The sequence below is a fragment of the Aptenodytes forsteri genome, unplaced genomic scaffold (assembly GCF_000699145.1).
Source record: "Aptenodytes forsteri isolate BGI_AS27 unplaced genomic scaffold, ASM69914v1 Scaffold163, whole genome shotgun sequence".
Taxonomy (NCBI): Eukaryota; Metazoa; Chordata; class Aves; order Sphenisciformes; family Spheniscidae; genus Aptenodytes; species Aptenodytes forsteri.
In genome coordinates, this window is record NW_008795332.1 from 1094910 (window position 1) to 1114053 (window position 19144).

The 19144-nt window shown below is 36.7% G+C and overlaps 1 protein-coding gene across 2 annotated transcripts in view; it reads right to left on the reverse strand.

Moving 5' to 3' along the window:
* GARNL3 (GTPase activating Rap/RanGAP domain like 3) overlaps positions 1 to 19144 on the reverse strand; it is a 44957-nt gene that overhangs the window by 18211 nt on the left and 7602 nt on the right. The window contains exons 6-19 of one of the 2 annotated variants that reach the window (XM_019472288.1): positions 18657 to 18720; positions 18367 to 18393; positions 17881 to 17956; positions 17162 to 17260; positions 16513 to 16616; positions 15343 to 15379; positions 15132 to 15236; positions 12638 to 12683; positions 8174 to 8280; positions 7207 to 7328; positions 6305 to 6409; positions 3757 to 3831; positions 2676 to 2787; positions 1852 to 1950 (exon numbers count right to left, since the gene is read on the reverse strand). In XM_019472288.1, coding sequence (XP_019327833.1) covers positions 1852 to 1950; positions 2676 to 2787; positions 3757 to 3831; positions 6305 to 6409; positions 7207 to 7328; positions 8174 to 8280; positions 12638 to 12683; positions 15132 to 15236; positions 15343 to 15379; positions 16513 to 16616; positions 17162 to 17260; positions 17881 to 17956; positions 18367 to 18393; positions 18657 to 18720 — 1178 coding nt within the window. Of the gene's footprint in view, positions 1 to 1851; positions 1951 to 2675; positions 2788 to 3756; positions 3832 to 6304; positions 6410 to 7206; positions 7329 to 8173; positions 8281 to 12637; positions 12684 to 15131; positions 15241 to 15342; positions 15380 to 16512; positions 16617 to 17161; positions 17261 to 17880; positions 17957 to 18366; positions 18394 to 18656; positions 18721 to 19144 lie in introns of both variants that reach the window. The other variant, XM_009280104.2, reaches the window with a different exon arrangement.

A 19144-nucleotide genomic window follows, 5' to 3' on the forward strand; every position in this document is an offset into this window, starting at 1 on the left:
AACTTCTCCAGACTGCCACGACTTCTCAAATACGATGGATAGTGGCTTAGCAACTTCATCCGCCGGTTCCTTCAGGACCCGCAGATGGATCTCATCAGGTCCCATGGACTTGTGCACCTTCAGGTGCCTTAGATGGTCTCGAACCTGATGTTCTCCCACAGTGCGTGGCTTTTCATTCTCCCAGTCCCCGCCTTTGCCTTCTGCAGCTTGGGCAGTGAGGCTCAAGCACTTGCCAGTGAAGACCGAGGAGAAAAAAAAAACAACAAAAAAAAACCCCCAAACAAACAAAAAAAACCCAAACAAACAAACAAAAAAAACCCACAAAAAACAAACAACAACCGCACACGCCTTCTCTTGGAGTGTTGACCTGAACAAGCTCTTGCTGATAGTTAAGCTTAAAAAATTAACCTTGTAGTATATAACATTTTATCCTAAAAACCCACAAAGTCTTTGAACCCAGTTTATGAGCCCAGTATGAGCATGCTTTTGCTCATCTAACTCATTATTCTTCCCATTTTTGCTGCTGAGGTGTAATCTGAAAATGAAAGGCAAGTATGATTTTTCTTCCATCCCAGATATTAATTTCAATGTGGCACACAAATACAAAACAGGAGGCCACAGTTCTTGCAAGTATGAAAGAACTTTCTCCTAAATGCTTCACAAAGCATTCCTATCAAGAGCTAAAAATCTCTGCAATTTTTTTACATGAGTAAGACTTTATCAGACTACGTTTGAAGTGTAATGAATTGATGCCAGTAATACCTTCTTCTGTTACCTCAAAATGCCTGCTTACATCTCTCTCTTCAGGTTTAATCAAACAGTACAATGTTTTGACAATTAAATGTAATCATCTTTTCTAGAAGCTTCACAAATTAAGCTTCAGATACAACCTCCCTTTTCAGATCTTCAGAAACGTCACCCACCCTCCAGGTGTCTTGAGAGAGAACTGCAAATGGCTATCAGGTAGTTTGATCCAGTTCTGTAAGGTCTCAGGGTGAATTTCATCAGGTGCAGCCAAATTGGACAACGCCCAATGATACAAAAGGAACCATGTTTTACCCTAAATTTGGGTAAATGTAACTTCAGCCAATACTGAGCAAACAGACATAATCACAGAATCATAGAATCATAGAATCACTGAGGTTGGAAAAGACCTCCAAGATCATCGAGTCCAACCGTCGACCCAACACCACCACCCACTAAACCATGTCCCTAAGTGCCTCATCTAATGTGGTAAAAAACAATAAAACGATCATATTTGTAGTTCTTTTCTCTGTTACACACAAAGATCCTGTTCTTGCTTTGTGTACGTTCACTCTGTGAAATTCAATCACAGACTACTGGGTAAAAAGTACCTCATTGAAAAAGTGCATATTTTATGCACATTTAATGCTTCCAAATGAGGCTAAAAAGGAAACATTGTCAGTCCAAACAACATTTAAGTTCTTTTATACCAGAAACTTCAAGAAAATACATTCTATAGCACCAGGATGCGGTGACAGTTAACACATTTGGTAAAACAGTGACAGCGTAATTTCCCCCACATTTTTGCACAACTGAATAAACATATAATTCAGTCAAGGAGATTTCCAAAGAGTGTCGAGTTCCAACAGTGGCTGAAGAAAGACCATATGACCAGTTTCAGGCTTGCCTTGAAGGAAGCATGAATGAGCATTCAGGGATTTCCCCCCCGCTCAGCCTTTTAGAAAATAACAGCAGTTGCTGTATGTGCTCCCTTATTCTAAATGAGACATCTAATATACTTGCCACTGATAGACACGATTGCCTCATGAGACGTACCCAGCACCAGCCACACTCATATGAGAATCAAAGAACAGGGACCTCTCCTACCTTTGTCTGTTCGGGCAATCAAAAGATCCAGAGCTTCCAACACATGCATCTGCTTTATTTGGAGAGTTTTATCAAATACTTGCACTGACGGTTGACCATCTAAAAAAGAAACACACATATTTATTAAAAATCCTGTTAAAATTTGCTAATCACTGGGTTTGACCTGTTTCTTTCTTGTAAAAAAAGCCTCATTTTTTTCTTACAAAGATGAGAAAACTTGCACAAAGCTGCTACGTATACCACAGCATCATAGCCAACACTTCCTCACGGGACAGCTTTATCATTGCCCTGCATCAGATTATGCAACTGAAGCCTAAAAGGGACCTTCCTTTGGAAAGTTTGAGAATTATCACCAAGAACTAACTTCATTCCCTCAGTCCCGCTGGCCTTATGTGGTACACAGAAGATAAGAGGTCAAACTAGCAATATCATTGCTATGGAAGAAGCAGGCTTTCATTGTCACATAAGCCTTTAGCTTCGTGCTCACTATCATCAAGGGCTAAGAAATCCAGACAAGCCATTTAAACACTCCTTGAGCTTGGATGTGACTTCATAAGTCTTTTCAGATGATCAAGAAAACAACATCTGAAATAACAAAACGTTCAGAAATCTGCATTAACATTGGCTCCCCAATACGGCTTGATTCTGGTGCAGAGAGAATTTTTGCAACTAGGTTACATAAATGTAATAAATTCACTTGGATTGGTAACTATCCCTGTAGGTGAAGACCTACCAACACCTGAACAGAGCTTATGAACACACGTTTTCAAGAAAATGGTCAGATACATAAAAATTGACACAAAAACACTGGATCATTTACTAACCGTCTACTAACAAGATGCCAGCATCTGTAGAAACCAGCAAGGACTGGCCCCAAGAATCTGCACAGACAACCTCATGAGGAAAATTACTGCAGAAAGATTGAGATTCCCAAGGCTATGAAATAACACAGGGGATACATATTAAGTACACTAAGAAATACAGATCATACAGACACAGAATGTGATGTACAATGGCAAGCAATAACACGTAAATGCTTTTGGCAGGATACATTTCCAAACAGTATATTTTTTGAATTTGAAATAATCAAAATTTAGTTAATTTTCTTGCAGAGGAAATACTCTCCGTATTAATTGGGTTTGGAGACTAATAAGTGTAAGACACATTTCTGAAACACTGGAATTAAAACACATGCAGCTGATACTCAGTGTAGCCCTGGAAATACTCAATATGTATTTTATTTTAAAAAAACCCTATAGACTTAAAATATATGTACCACCATGCATATGCACTTTGCTTACATTTTATGGCTCAGTTTGTGATGTTTAGTCACTAGCACATGGTACAGTTAAAACTGCCTTTCTGCCAAATTGTTCTTTCGTCACGTGTTCTCTGTACTTACCTCCCAGAGTCTGCCCCTCCTCCCCCAATTTAAATATTAGCTGAAGTCTGAAATTCTAGAAGCGCTTCTGAAGCTTCTGTATATAAAATGCATGCAGAAGAGTGTGGTTTGCATCTTTCACTCCCTAATGCCCTTGAACAAAACCTGGTACTACAGGAAATAAAGACACAACTGAATTTTGTTTTAAACTTGTTGCAGAAGTTAAAATAAAAGATGACTGCCTATGGAAAATGGGATTTTCATCAAATATTCTCAGGTATAAAAATATCCACACTTGCTTTAACTTGAGAAGTGCTTCAACTTGAAAAGTGCTTCTCAAAGGGCTCACCCTTTATTAATTTGATATTGGCTACAGAATCACTTTGACACTATACATTTCATCTTTGCTGCTACAGCATCTAATTACAAAAGTAAATAAACAGTATGGAGAACTGACATGCAATGCCATACTCAACAGCGTTTAATTTTTTCATAACTCTCCTCAGACAGATGAGTTCACTCACCTCCTTTTTACAAAAGCTTGTGGTTGCCAAGTTAGCTGTGGCATCCCCTTTCACAGTGGTTTTCAATTTCAATGCCTAATACAAACAGATGTTTTATTTAAGTTGAGTTTTTGTCAGCAATACCCAACCTAAAGACTATAAAGAAAGGACAATTTAGGACTACAAAGTAACTCCAGTTTGGAATTCCTATCACATTTTGAGTAATTAGGAAAGAAGTGGAATTCTGTATATCCTGAAGAAAGTCTGCAGGAATCACCAGAGGGCTGCTAGGAATCTTCTCAACCAAAATATATGTTGGTTGGGTTTTTTTTGGTTTTGTTTGTTTTTTAAATGGAAACTCAAAATCAGAAAATAATAACAGAGAAAAGCCTCCACCTCAAATCATAAAAGCTAGTCGTCTACACAATTCATTCTATAAGCTAGCTGGATAGAGGATCCTTTTATCAATTATACAAGCTGGCTTTTCACTTGCAAAACTTCATAACAAACCACTAAGTCAAACTATATATATATACACATTGCCAGGGGTGCCAAGGACACGCAGTCACAGTATCACAAATTCTTCAACTAGAAGTAACTAGAAATGAGCTGATTCTGAAAGGGCTAAGAACTCTAGAGAAATACTGTATAAACATAGTTTCAGTGAGATACACAATAAGTCTGTTTAAGGTATCCTATATACCTTCATTGCTAACCTTTACAGCAGCATTACTATAAAGTGATGACACATGGAATCGTCACAGCATTCTTTAAAGCAAAGTTTAGAAATTACCTAAACCAATTTTACTGCCCTAAAGTTTGCCTACCATCATGCATGGTCTCTGTGAAGTGGCAGTAATCAGCTGCATGCACCATTTGCACATTTGCATTAAGTACGGCTGTCAGCTTAGAAAAGACGCACAAAATACTTCATTGCATTAAGATTTTAATTTCATCCCACCAGTCAGCAGAGATCACATCGACAATAAATAAATTATTTAAATATACTGCTGAGCCAGTCATCAGTGAGTTTTGTTTACCATCTAAAAACTCAACTGACTGTAGCTAAGGGACAGACACATTCATAGAGTTTGGCAAGAACAATTAAGAGCTACTTGGAAGGCATGTTGAAATGTGTTCAAGCTTACAGTTTGTAACTTAGAGGAAAGTTCTTTTAGGGAAGGGAAAGATTTAAAAGTGAAAAGAACCTCCAAGAAAAACACAAACAAACGTATCTATGAATTTTTAACCCACATATTAGGTTTCCCTTTGATGAAGGCCATGCCAGGGATGGAAGTCTTGTTTAAGAAATGGGTCCTAACTAGTTTTGTTATGTGAGTATCTTATCAGCGTTTAACCTGGGGGAGGTGGAGGGGATTAAGCTTATACCTTCAATAACCATGTTTGTCTTTAACTTCTGTAAAGTAATTAGTAAACTTGGGGAATAAATCATTGGTTACTTCTGTCTGAATATTACAAACACATTCACTTTTTCTTTTTTTTTTATTTTCCTTTATTTTTTTTTCCACAGCTGCCGAGAGTGACTAGCTATTTCAAGGTGGTTGGGGAAAGGGTGAGCAAAGCACAGAGGAGTAGACTTTGCAGCCCTGCCAATGCAAGCTTTAACAGCCCTAAGATTCTTTTGCACCAGCTCTCAACCACCTGGCTCCATTCTCTACCTTTAACCAGATCTGGAACTTCTCAGACTCTTCCACTCTTTAGCTTGCTAACTCAGATGAAAAAATGGGAGGGAAGGGAGGAGGCTTGGGTTTTTTTGGTGGTGTGGTTTTTTTTGTTTGCTTTCTTTTTTTTTTTTTTTTTCCTGTTTTGGTATTCTTAAGATAAGAATACAAAGGTATTCTTAAGATAAGCAGCAGAACCATGTCACCAGTCCAGGATCAAGACAAGACAAGCAGGAAGGGACAGGGGAACTGATGAGCATAGACACTGTCTTTTTTTCTGCTGCAATGAACTGTCAGATCAAACCAGACTATCTAAATCATCAGGAAGTTTTACTCCTTACTGAATCAAAATGTCAATAAGCCCATAGAAGATTGGAGTCAGCATCTGGTATGTTCAAAGAGGTGTGGCAACCTCTGATTTAGCAGAAAGACTGTTGAAACTTCTTCCTGGCTAAAGTAGGGTAAATAATTTCTAAGAAATTCAATCTTAATAAAACATATAGAGGAAACTCATGAAAGACTATGTTTCTTCAAAGCACAGAAAAAGACAGAGCACTCTTCTGCTTGGAGGCAGAAAGCATCTGCTGCATGAAGTAGGGAAAGACCTTTTAGGTTTGATCCTAAGGTGTTATTTTTCCAACCTTCCTTTAGCTTATGTATTTTATACGTATTTGTAATTGTGTTGTGTACCTCAGGTGTTACAGATAAATACTTCTATTCATATTTTACCTTAACGTAGCTTAAACTAATGCAATACTACAAAACTATTTCTGACCACAGAGAACTGCATTAAGTCCTGACATAACTCTGCAAGCTAATCAAATCCTAACAAAAGGGGTGACGCAGTCTTTGTAAACATAGGTGCATACCTCCTAAATTGACCCTACCTGACCAAGCCGGACAAACTCTGCTTGCCGAGCTTCCTCTTTTTTCCGTGTTGATTTTGGGGACTCTGGTAACACATCACTGAAGGACCTTCTATTGAGCATGTTCTAAAACAGAAAACGTTTCTTTTTTAAACTGAACCAAAAGTTTTCATAATCTTTTAATCTGAGTTAACTTAACATGATATCATTTAAATTTTCTGTCTTTTTTTTGGTATTTTCCTGTAGTGATGAATCTAACTGTATAGGTTCTCAGAGAACAGAAACTGCAACTCTCCCAATCCTTGAGTGCTTTACTTTCCAATTTGTCATAGTTTATCACTGTCATGTTCTATACAATCATAACAAAGACCGCAGACATGAATATATGGACAAAAAAGTTTAAGCAGATATATTTGGCTAAGAGAAATAAACAGTAGGAAAAAAATAGCACCTCACTAATTTTAGAAGTATTGAACTTCTTTTTAGTTACTTAAGAATCACCTTAAGAATAAGTCTTCATCATCTAAAATGAAGTTATCTCATTGTTACCCAAGGGTAAAAATGATCCAAATTTACACATAATGGAATGAGTAAGTGCAGTTTTTATGGTGACAAGACTAACACCTGTATTTGCAGAGCCTAAATTTCCTATTCCCTTGCTGCAGGTAAGCTTATACAAAGTATGACATTGTTATGCTTCTCCTCACACCTGGTTTAAACAAATGCATGAAAAGTCCTATCCTGAAAGGACTGTCTGTCAACTTTCATATAACTGTAAAACAAGTTATATGACAATTGGTATTTAGCCTAGTGTATGCAATTCAGTGCTCATTAGGATTACAGACTTTTAAAGCAATGCAACATTCAACCTGCTAGTGAGAACAGGAAAGCACATGCGAGGGATGCAGGGACTTCTGACTTACATTTACCTTGTGTAGATCAGGCACCAGGTCTTGGTATAAAGAGCGGATCAGCATGTCCAGAGTGCGTTGACGTTTCTGAGAAAATGTTGGGGTTTCCAAGGTGGCTTTTTCCCCATTTATTACTAAAATATTATGGAAAAGAAGATACATTACCTAAATGAACTTTGACAATTTCCACTGACTCTAGTTTGCCTCTGTACAAAAATACCTGTTTTCCCCTTAGTAATTTAGAGTTGCCTCCTTTTTGCACGTTTTTTAGTGACTAATGATCCCTTAAGCTTAAAAGAGAAAAATTAGTAATAGAATTCTACAAGGCATCCCAATAGCCTCCTAACCAATTAAAAAAAATTAAGACAAACTGCTAATCAATTTAAGTACTAAACCAACTTAAATATGCAAAATAAGTTATTAGTCAAGTTCCTGTCAGGTAAGCATCTAATTGTAATCATCACAATCAGTTCTCAAAGATTTTCTCGCTAATTTAGAAGGGCAAGTAAGGGTCAATGAAAACTGGAACAGAATCGTTACAGAATTAAAAAGTTCTTGAAGGTGCTGAAAGGCACCTATGCGGCATGCATTCAGAAAAGCTTATATTTTCAGGTTTTCAGAGCTGCTAACCTAACACCTTCTACTACTAAATATCGAGCAGCATTATAAATTATTCCAGATCTCCAAGTCCTTTAAGAAAATGCAAAGCTAAATATGGCTGCACATTGTGCAAATGTAAAAGTCAGTTTGTATCTAGTAGCCTGAGAAGCATAATTGCATAGAAATTCAGTTTTTTGTTAATCTGACTGGAACAGTTTGATGGAACTGACATCCCACCTACGCTACAGATTTGGAAAAAAATTCTATACAGAACAGCAGCATACACAAGAAAATGCATTTACATTTTAAACATCACAGATTTCAATTTATTAAATCACTTATTAAAAAAGTGTTTCTAGCAAAAGAAAATCTGACTTACATTTCACTAACACAAAATCCCTGAATTCCTGGTGATTTGTAAACACAGGTGGGGATGGAAGGGGAGGCCCAAAGAGAGGAACACTTTCTTCTGAAAATATTTTCAGCCTATTGAAAGAACAATCTTTATCTATATTGAAAATCACATTCAAAACCCACCATTTTTATAGACACTATTCAAAACTGAAGAAAGAACTGGAAACTGTTATCTGGGTATGTCTTAGGTAAGAACTCCCATGGGTCTAACAAAAAACAATCACTTGTAATTATTCACTAGAGCAAAACCCTGCTTCCTTTACACAAACTAACACTAGGACACTAACAATTACAACAGAACTTTGCAGTTCTACTCATAGAGCAATGCTTTTAGTGGCACTAGCAAAATCTAGTCCTTTTCAAAAAAGCATAAAAGAACAGTTCTTCGCCTACAAAATATGTTCTCCTTATAGATTTCCACCTTACCTATGCATTCACCACACACATGGAATATTTGATTCTTTCTGAGTAACAATGGCTTACTACAGCTGAATCTGTAGCTCGGGAACAGCAAATTCATTTTCACTGAGGAAGAAAGAGTCAGAATGACCTCCATGACAGCTGGACCTGCTGAGTTCTTTTGATCCATAAGGAATCCGGCATAGCAAGAATGAATGGCAGGTACAAAACCCGTGCATACAACATGCTCAGCAAGCCATAGCTTCTTTAAGGTAAGTAATCATTCCTTGGTATTTCAGGTGACAGTCTGCACAATTTTCTTCACTGTAAGATAGCAGTCGGACAAAGATCTTCCAAGCAGCATGTGCAGCTGACACAGGTCACAGCAAGTTAAGTGGTAGAATTATAGATTCAACCTATCTCTACTGTTACACAAAGCAGTCAGAATTTGCTTGCTCAAAAAACCAGCAGTGATTGACTGGTATTGAGTCAAATGGATTCTAATGGATTCATCTGGTCTTTTTTCATGAAAGCTTAGAAACTGCACACACATCTGAAATGCAGTATTACAGTTGCATGAATATTGATCATTCTAATACCGGTTTCACAGATTCAAGACACAATTTCAGAGATGCCCTATGTCTATCTCCAGGTAAAAAATAATCATTTATCACTATGTAGGGTGTGAAATGTTCCTTGGCTGGAGCAGAATGAGTTAAGATGGGGAAAACCATAACAAAACAATAGACTTCTTGAGCGACATAAAATATAAAGTCATTCTAAGCAGAAGTTCAGTGTCAGACCTCACAGTGGCACTGCATATGAAACAAGGAAAATTTCTCTCAAAAGTCTAGAGTATCCCCTGTTTCTTTTGACTGAAATTTTGGCCACTTGGAAGATTGTCTTCACAAAAAAATAACAGAAGGAACAAGAGTCCCATGCGGGCCTAAGGTGAAGGGACAAAACGAAATGTAATTAGGCCAAGGTGAAATATACAATAATGTATTAAGCCTGTCATATAGTGTAAAAACACCCTGTGGTATGCAGTACGGGAATATGTGTTAAGACTGGCAGAATGAAGCAGCTAAGGAATAAGATGGACTGATCTAGTAAAAGCAGTCAGTTATTCAGAGCGAGAGAGACAAATTTATCTTATTTACTGCTACTCATTTTTTTCCCAAGTAAACAGCAATGTAAAAAGCATTTACCATGGCTAGCCCATCTACTGACTATTAGCTTACAATTAGGAAAACATTCACTTCTTAAAGGCTAATGAGGGATGTATGCCCAGGTTTCTGTCCCAAAACAAGAAGAAAAGAAGAAGTAACTGAGCTTTCACTGCTCATTGGAATCATTAACATGTTTTGTGCCTCTCACAAACTTGGAAATGCTGAAAAGCAGAATCTATGAGGACAATCAATTGGAAAAAAACCCAAACAAACAAGAAGGTGCTCACAAAATCTTAGAGCAAAATAAAACTACTCCTTTTTTAATTGCATTACAGACATTTTCCAAAACAAACCTTAGCTATAAATGTGGGGGGGAACCCACGTATGCAAACTGAAGTATCATGCTGTTGGATTCTTCTCTGGAGCTAGACTGAATGGCATGCTGGAGAAACATAGTAATGTAGATTTCTCTCATCTTATTGAATCAAGATTTAAGTTTCTTAGCTATATTGAAAAATAAAGTTATTTCTAGTGAAAAATTCTTTTGAGATATACTTGTCCATATATATCCCCCCTGTGGATATACATGCACCTCAAGCACCCAAGTTTGTAGACTTTCAAATCCTGCACCTATTTGGCGTACACATGCTTTGTCTCATCTCGTACTTCACATCAAGAGCAACAAGGATGGTATGAACCTTCTCCTCCAGCATGGCCCAAAATAAAGACTCCCAAGTATTAAGGGACTTGAAGAAAGAGCTAAGATAGGAGAAAGCACACATTTATCAGCAAGCTCTCTTGAAGAAATCTAGTTAATATTAATCCATTTTCTTCTCACTTTCATTCTTGTCCATTTCCACATTTGCAATGCAGATGATTTCAACTAACATTCATAAATGAGTAGGTGGAGTTGCAGTTGCACAAAAAGCACCAAACTCTTACTGCTAACAATCAAGTTTTGGAGCTAGGCAAGACGGCTTAGTCAGTCCTCTATCTTTGAGATACAAAACGTTCCAGTAACCTATATTGCAGCAAGAAGAACAGATTCTTAGATGACCGTGAAGATTGCTCAGCCTATGAAGTATAAAAAGCTTCCAAAGCAAGCCAGAATTTACTTGGTTGGAACCATGTGGTTGGATCTGAGCAGCGGCTTCTGAAACCATGGACCATGGCTGGTATCAGTGGTCTGTACTGTGCATTGAGGGAGAGACTAAAAAAGTGCCTGCTACACTTGTACTATATTTTTTAGCTGTCAAAGTGATATGGGTCATTCAAAAAAAAAAAAAAAAGCACTAGTGCCAGGTGATCAGTTCCAGGGATATTGCTGGTCTCCTTCACAATCTGCCTGAGTCCTCAGAGTTATGGAATTGTCAAGGAAGGAGGAAGCAAAACTGATCTACCTAAGGACCTTGTATTCCTGGAAGCCGTTTCCAAGTTCAGTTTCTTTCTTTCCACTACAAGCTAACTAGTAGTTCACCTCAAAGGAGCAGACCCAATGCCATCAACTTCAGCTTCGTCCTGCAAATGTGGGGTAGAGTAATTTACAAACAATTTTGCTAAATAATAACTAATGTCATGCAGGCTCACACAGCCATTAGAAATTTGCATTCAAAGCCTAACACATTGACTTCACCCTTCCATCTTGCAAAGTTTTTAGCTTTGAGTGTTGTAGACACACACACACATTCCAGTTTGAGGAATAATTTTAGTTTCACGCCCTGAAATTTCCTTTCTATTGCTGGATAAACCAAACATTTTGGGTTCCTAATATAAATTCTTCAGCCATGAGAGACTTCAGCATCTGAGCTGGCAGTGATTTCAAACCTAACCAATTCTCTCCTCAGGCACATATGCAAAAGAGAATCCAATTCTCCCATTTCTTTTTGACCTAGTCTAAGTAGTAAATGACTTAGCACACTTCCAATAGAAGAGGGATCGCTACAGACATTGCTAGTACTTTGTAAAGGAGAAATTACAGTGGCAAGTCTACATCCTATACTGAGAACTCCAGCACACACACTGTTAGCTAAAGGGTGGCTCTTTTATTTCTCTTTACTGCTTATTTGGTTCAAGCCCAAGGTGAATCCCTTCCATGGGCTCGGACAATGACATCCCACTGCCACTCTGCTTTTTCAAGACTGACAGATATCTCTGGCATCTCACCATTAATCTCAAGACAATAGTTGGGATTAACTATTTGGTTAAAGCCGCTTTGTTCATTAAAGCCTAGGCACGAGGCTGCAGAAATACTTGCTTTTCAGATTCTGGTGAGACCTAACAGACTCAGACTTGGAGAGCATATGCCTCCAAGTGTGAGGGTCCGAAGGCTAACTGAAAAACAAATGAAGAACACATTATTTACCAGCAAAATTCCACTAGGTTTTAAGTACATGATGTCCAGCTGTACAAGTACTCTATTAAGAGCCCTAAAAATGAACTGGTTTGCTTAGCTACAACCAAACCCAGACCTGTGAGGATCTGCAGTCCATGGCTATCACAACATCACATCTGATTAACTTTCATCATACATATAGTTCACTATGTCATTGATCTCACCAGGTCAGAATGTTCCAGGCATATCTTCCATCCTTTTGTTACATTTCATCTAAAAAGTAGTTTTGTTTTGCCCCCTCAGCTTATGCCTGTTCCAGAATTTCATTTTTCTGATGGTTAGAAAAATGCAACTTATTTATAGCCGGTTTACAGCCATCTGCATCCAGGTCCATATTGCTCTTCAATTTTGTAAGTTCATTTGGCTTCCTGGCATACAGACAGGTGTGGCATACAAACAAAATGTTTTCCCGTTATCTCTAAACCATCAGAAATTCAGTGTGAAGTTATTTGTTACAATCAGCACCTACCTGTAACTATCATTCTGCTTATTATATCTCACTAGGGCAAAAATATCTGCCATGAAGTTAAGGAAGTTAATCCAGTACTAATAAAGCTCGCATGTATTTTAACATACTTTTTTTTCCTGCAGCAGATCGCAGATTTAATAAAGGTAAAATATATTAATCAATGTAAATATGTAAAATATTCTAAGACTATACACATTTTACTATTTATAAAGGCGGTCCCATACAAAATTTTACTGTGTTTGATCAACAGTTTTAAAAATTGAGCTAGTACCACAAATACAGACTTCTTGCCGTTATATGAAGCATAAAACGTGCCATATAGTTCTGTGTGTGTTTGATAGACTTGTGATTAAAAATTCTTTAATTCTTTTAGTAGATAAAAAAAGTACAGATTCTTAACTTCACTTCCACCAAAACTTCCATTGAAGACAGGATTCCAATAAAATAATTTAGCTAACAGAATTATAAGAAAATAGAGAGGAGGATTTAAAGCGCAAGTACACAAAAATGTATTACCAGTCTTGATTCATAACTTTGGGCAAATCGGGGCGGGGGGTGTGGGAGGTGTGTGTCAGAGAAATCCTTATGGTTGCCTTGCAAAATATTTTTATGGAATCAATTAGAGGCTTCTTGCTTTGACAGATTTCCTTAACACCATCTCTAAGTTTTCAGTCCTTATAAACAGTGTCAAAGAAAGTGTAAGTCTGAATAACTTCATTGGCGGTATGGGTTTGTTCCAGATAGAATGAAGAGACCTTTCCCAGTAGCTGTGATCAGCACTATTGAAGACTGCACAATAAAAGAAGACTTACAATGGGATTCAATTATTTCAACATAAGCATCCAGTGCTATTTAAGATGCTTGAGAGTATGTTACCTAGTCTCCAGCTGCTATTCCAAAAGGAGCACAGATCTCCTGTAGGCCCTGAGTCCCATCTGCCAGACCTGTACAGACATTTCAGATATGTTGGGACATCTAAATTGGTGCTGCATGCCTTTATTTGGGTAACTCAGTCCTACCCCACAGATGACACATGGCAAACCCTTACAGCAGCTATCATTGCTGTATAGGACAGCACAGTGGGATATATGTATGCTAATTTTTCCCATTGTAGAAGTAACAAAAAAGGGGTGCTATAGTATGTAAGAAAGTGAGTACGAAGTGCTAGTACAGATTCAATGAGCTTTGAGATTTACCACATCTGACACAGATCAGTGTCAATCCCCAGTTTTCTTTCGGACACCTTTATCCCTGGCTACTGTCAAGTGAAAACATCAGGAAGGTGATATGACTCCATCAACCAGCTGTAGATTACTTAAAATGACCTAAATGATAACACGTCCTTATGGATTTAGGGCACATCTGCCCCTGCAACTCATTATGACACCAAGGACAGCTGAACCTCAAAATGTTTGTCAAAAATCAAAAAGAGTGGGGTGTATCAATTACATCACAAGTCCTCCTAACAGTAATAAGGGAAGAATTATTCATTTTTTACTAACACTGACACTCTGAAGAGCTACACTGACTTATTAACATTAGTTAATAAGTTAACTTATTAATTATTTCTTATTAACAATATTTAGGTTCCTCTGATATCTAAAGATTTTTTTTTTTTTTAAGTTGTGGAATTCTTTTTATTCTAGTCAATTCTTCCATTTTGAGTAAAAGAGGTTAATATATTAGAGCTTAAATCTAAAAAGTAAGACCAGCCATGGACGAAACTAGAAAGAAAGTTCTAACAACAGTTAGTCAGCCTGAGAAGTAGGTTTAGAAGTCATAAGCTTTGCGATCATTTTTAAAAACTCAGCAACAGAGCATGGATAGAAATAAGAGTTTTCTTCTTTCCATCCATTTTTCTTCATTCCATTCCATCTAGCCTAAGAGATGCCAGCTTAGGATCTATGGACCACTAGTGTGACCCCATGATAATCCCAAGCGATTGGCAGCTGGTTTTTGGAATCATATTGTCTTCACAATGTTTTCAACCAAAAGTTTGAAAAACACAGGCTGCCAAAAATCTGGAGAATATGTGGTTTATGGTCTGAAAGATTTGAGAAACACTGATCTAAAATACATAAATACCTAAAATAAACAGCATCTAAACATTAAAAGGCAATATTCAGTAGTTAATGCCAAATTAATTCATATCACTAACAGAAATATTTTTATGAATTTGTTTTATGAAAATGTATGAAATTTAATATGTGAAGTGACCCAAATAAATGTCTTCAATAAAAATACAATTTAAAAAGCACATTCTTCTTTGACCTTATCTTCTAAGTGGTTCAACATAAAAATTGTTTTATGAGGCAGACTTAGAGACTCCTAGTCAAGCAGTTGAAGGTAAAGAATGCAAGAATGCAACTGTCTTTCTAAAATAGTTTTCACTTCCATAAACAGCATGCAGGAAGGACTTAGGGTAGAAGTAAAAGTAACATTGATCTTTTTAAAAAAAAAGAAAAACCACTAGAAAATGTAAGGAAAAAGATACGTGTAAAATGAGAGCGAATCATGGATGGCTTGAATGCTGGAGAAGATTCTTCGCCTTCCTGAAATACGATAGTGACAATGTCATTTCCAATATGTCGCTTCCTTTCTACCTGGAAAAAAAAAAAAAGAAAAGAAAAAAAGGGAAAGGAAGGAGGGGGGGGAGGGGGAAGAGACAGACACAATGACTTAAAAGACATAAATAAATACCTTACCAATTCTGTGAGAGAATGGCAAAACAATATTCCTAAACTGCAAACAGAAAAATTATGGTCAATATGATTGAAGCCAATATAAAATTATTATTTAACTATAAGCAAGTAAACCTAGCAATACCACGGTGCACACACAAGGCAGCTGCTAAAACAGCAGCTATTGCATATTTTTAAGTTACCAAAGCACTCAATTTCCATAATTTCCATAATTAATATTCATAAATTGGGCAAGGAACACCTAGCATTCCAAAAACCCAAATCCACCACTTGAAATAAAAGGAAAAAAGCTCTGATGCTGAGTTATTCTTTAAAAAAATTAAATGTCCTGATTGGCCTCTGGTTTCTGCTGTGATCTTGTCATCAATCCAAGGCAAAAGCATGAGAAAACTGACACAGAAATAAAAAAAGGACAATAAAATTATATCATCTAATTATATTATTATAATAATACATAATATATAATTATTGCTTGAATAAGAAAATAGTAAAACAAGTAATTTGTGAGTAATTTTAGGTAAATCATTATGGATGTGTGATGTATAGGTAAATGTATGTGCTTATAAAGTATTTTTTCCAACATATAATACATAGAAAGGTTCAAGCAATGGATGACAGCACATTTGAACAAGTACCCAAGAACTCACTTAGTCCATCTATGAGAGGGCAACAGTAGTGCTTTAGAGCAAATGCACAAAGCTTGCCATTAACATGCTCACAAGGGGAATTTCTTTCAAGCTACACAAATTGGTACCCGAGTATGAGTTGTGTGTTACATATGTGAGTATTCTGACAATTCACACACAAGTCTAATTTCCAGCCTTCCTAAATTCTTTGAGGTAATGATAATTGCAGCAGTGAAGCTCTACAAGTCATCTGAATAACAGAATACTCAATCGCTTCTCAGTCAATCAATTTTGTCCTTCTTCGCAAGTGTCTTTTGTAGCTTAATAGAGATGATATGAGGTATTATCTTCCAACAAACATGAAATTTTCAGCATTAGGTATAATATTGAGGAAAAAAATACAGCAAAAGTCTTAAGACTTACATTTCTAAAATATTAACAGGCAAGAAATCCCTTAATTTCTTTTAAAGTTTTGGAGTTTGTGGTTTAATAAATAAGATTTAAATTTAAAAAAAAAAAAGAAAGAAAGAAAGAGAGAACCATGTACCTGCTGCTTGTTCTCTCTAGAATATGGTAGCATGGTTGAAACATGGAACATAATTTCATGCCCTTGAAAAACTGTATAGATGGAACAGGTTCCTGTTGTATCATCTGCAAGGGAAGACAACATTCTCAGCAGGAATATGTCCTTTAAGTTTTCTAAGGATCAAAAGATATTTCAGGTCCTTCTACCAAACCTCCTTTAGTCATCCTTTTTTCTGATCCTTTTTAGAAAATGTCCACGCCACATGTTTTACGTGGGTCCAAACCCAAGTTTGCAACCTAATCTGCATCTTCACACACTTAAAACCTATGACGTCCTTCACTTAGCCTCCTGAAATCACGCATGGTTCTTCAAGTCATGATGCCCTACTACCGTGAAGCAAGTAAAATGTCAGGTTATTCTTCGCCCCATTCCGACATAAAATGAAACCTTGAAAATAGAGGTCATATAAATACTTCTCTTCAACTGCATTCCATACCAGTGATTTAAGCTAACCTGACTTTTTCCTGGTGAAGCAGAGCATTTAGCATGCACATGAGGAAGTCTGTTTTGGGATTGTATTATTTCCACAATATATACAATATGCGTATACAATAAGCAAAAACATTTATATTGCAGCCCGCCCACTTTTTTGCTTCAGATGAGTTCTTACTTTTAGTGTCCAGTCCTCCTCTGTAGCCTGTCCAGCCTTTCAAAGTAATTGTGTCACCCAAGAGATGCAAAAATCTTTGAAAGCTTTCACTTCCAGTTTCTACACATAGAAGGGAGAAACGTTACAACAGAAAAGCACATGTAGTAACAGAACACCTATAAAAAATAATCAAAATACAGGAACTGGTCCTGCTCCCAGGACACGAGGACCAAAAGTTTCAGCTGAATTAGTTTCTCCTCACGTCCTCCAAGCCTTCTACCTCTACAGAAACAGCATCCCAGCCTTGCAGAATAGGCATCATCATGTAACATTAAACAGTGACTTCTTTTACTAACTCCAAGACACTGTTGAAGTGCATAGAAGAACGTGATCATACTACAAAAACCCAAGAGTGAAAGAACTAGAAACAGTGACTTTTTGCAGGTAACATGAATCGCCTCCTTCAGCTGCTTCCTTTTTCTACATCTTATGTTGTATAATCTATTTCTAGAAAAGAAATTTCAGTATCTTCCAAGTTATAATACTAGGTTTCCTACAGCAACCTTTTATAGAAATAGAAGATTCTAGGCTACAATTTTTCACCCAACACGAACATGAAAACCTAACAAAACTACTGTTCACATAACGATTACCTCCCTTCCGGCTTCCACGTGTAGGCACCATCCTGCATTTTTTTATTCGGATGAATAAAACAGTTAAGAAAAAGGTGAAAAACTCACCATTGCTGAACATTTCATCATCTGTAAGCTGCCCATCCTTAGCATAAAGGACTCCAAATTTAAAATTCACAGATCCCTGAGAAATAAAACCAGATATTATATGATAAACAGGCAATCAAAGAAAAGACTTAAAATAATATTTTCTCTAAGGACTTTTATATATGTACTTTTGTATACATCCTACACATGGGAATATACATTTCATACCAACTCCATTACATGCTCAAGTAGTGGATACCTAATAATTTACCTTTGATCATAGATTATGAATTTTGTGATATACTAAGTTGGTGATCTATTAATATGATATATTAAGTTGGTGCTTAAAATTATTCTTGATCTCATATGTTGCCAAGAAATACATTTTTAACTGCAATAAGCAATTCATTTCTAAGTTGTCACAAGCATGTCAGTGCAAATATTCCAAATACAAAGCCGTATTTGTTGAGCAGGTCTGTGAGCTAGGAGTGATAAGTTTACACTTACCTCTTGCTCTTCAAGAACCAATAAATCCTGTAAACAAAACAGTATCTTTAGCACACTGGTATTAAAGACAACACAAATAAAACTGTAACATCCTTGTATATTTAAGTTTTGTTTTGAAGTGGCCAGCTCAACTGATAAAGACAGTTTACTTTGTAGTATCATGTAACCCTACTCATCATTATTATCCTGCTACTGAAAGAAACAAACTAGTAGCGTTTATACTTAATGACTTATTTTTCCAGAAAATAATAAAGAAAAACAACCAAGTAAACAAAGAAGTCACCTCCTACCTTTTGTATCTCGGGATGAAAAATTTCCCTTGGGCTCTTCTCAAATTTGTCAAGACTCATAGCACTGAAATGCAAATTAAATACTCGTTCATAGAAGGGCAACTATACATTTCAACATTAAACCACTAACTGGTTGCAGTTAGAACTGGTTATAAAAGGAATTGTTCAAAGAGACTCTCTTACATGGAAAGTTTTGTGGAATAGCCATTTTTTTCCCACAATACTAACCTCCGACACTTCTTAAACTTCTTTTGGATTTTAAAAACAGAGATTAGTAAGACACTGCATAGAGATCAGGTTTAAATTTACTGTATTTACTTATAAAGCACAGAACTTTATTCCATCACCCTTCATTTTGGCTTTATACATAATCATTGTGAGCATTTTAAGAGGACCCAATAACCTATCCTATTTTGTAAGCTTTTCTGCTCTCTCTTCTAAAATAATTCAAGGCAAGTCAACTGAAAAATGTACAGTTCAGCATCAAA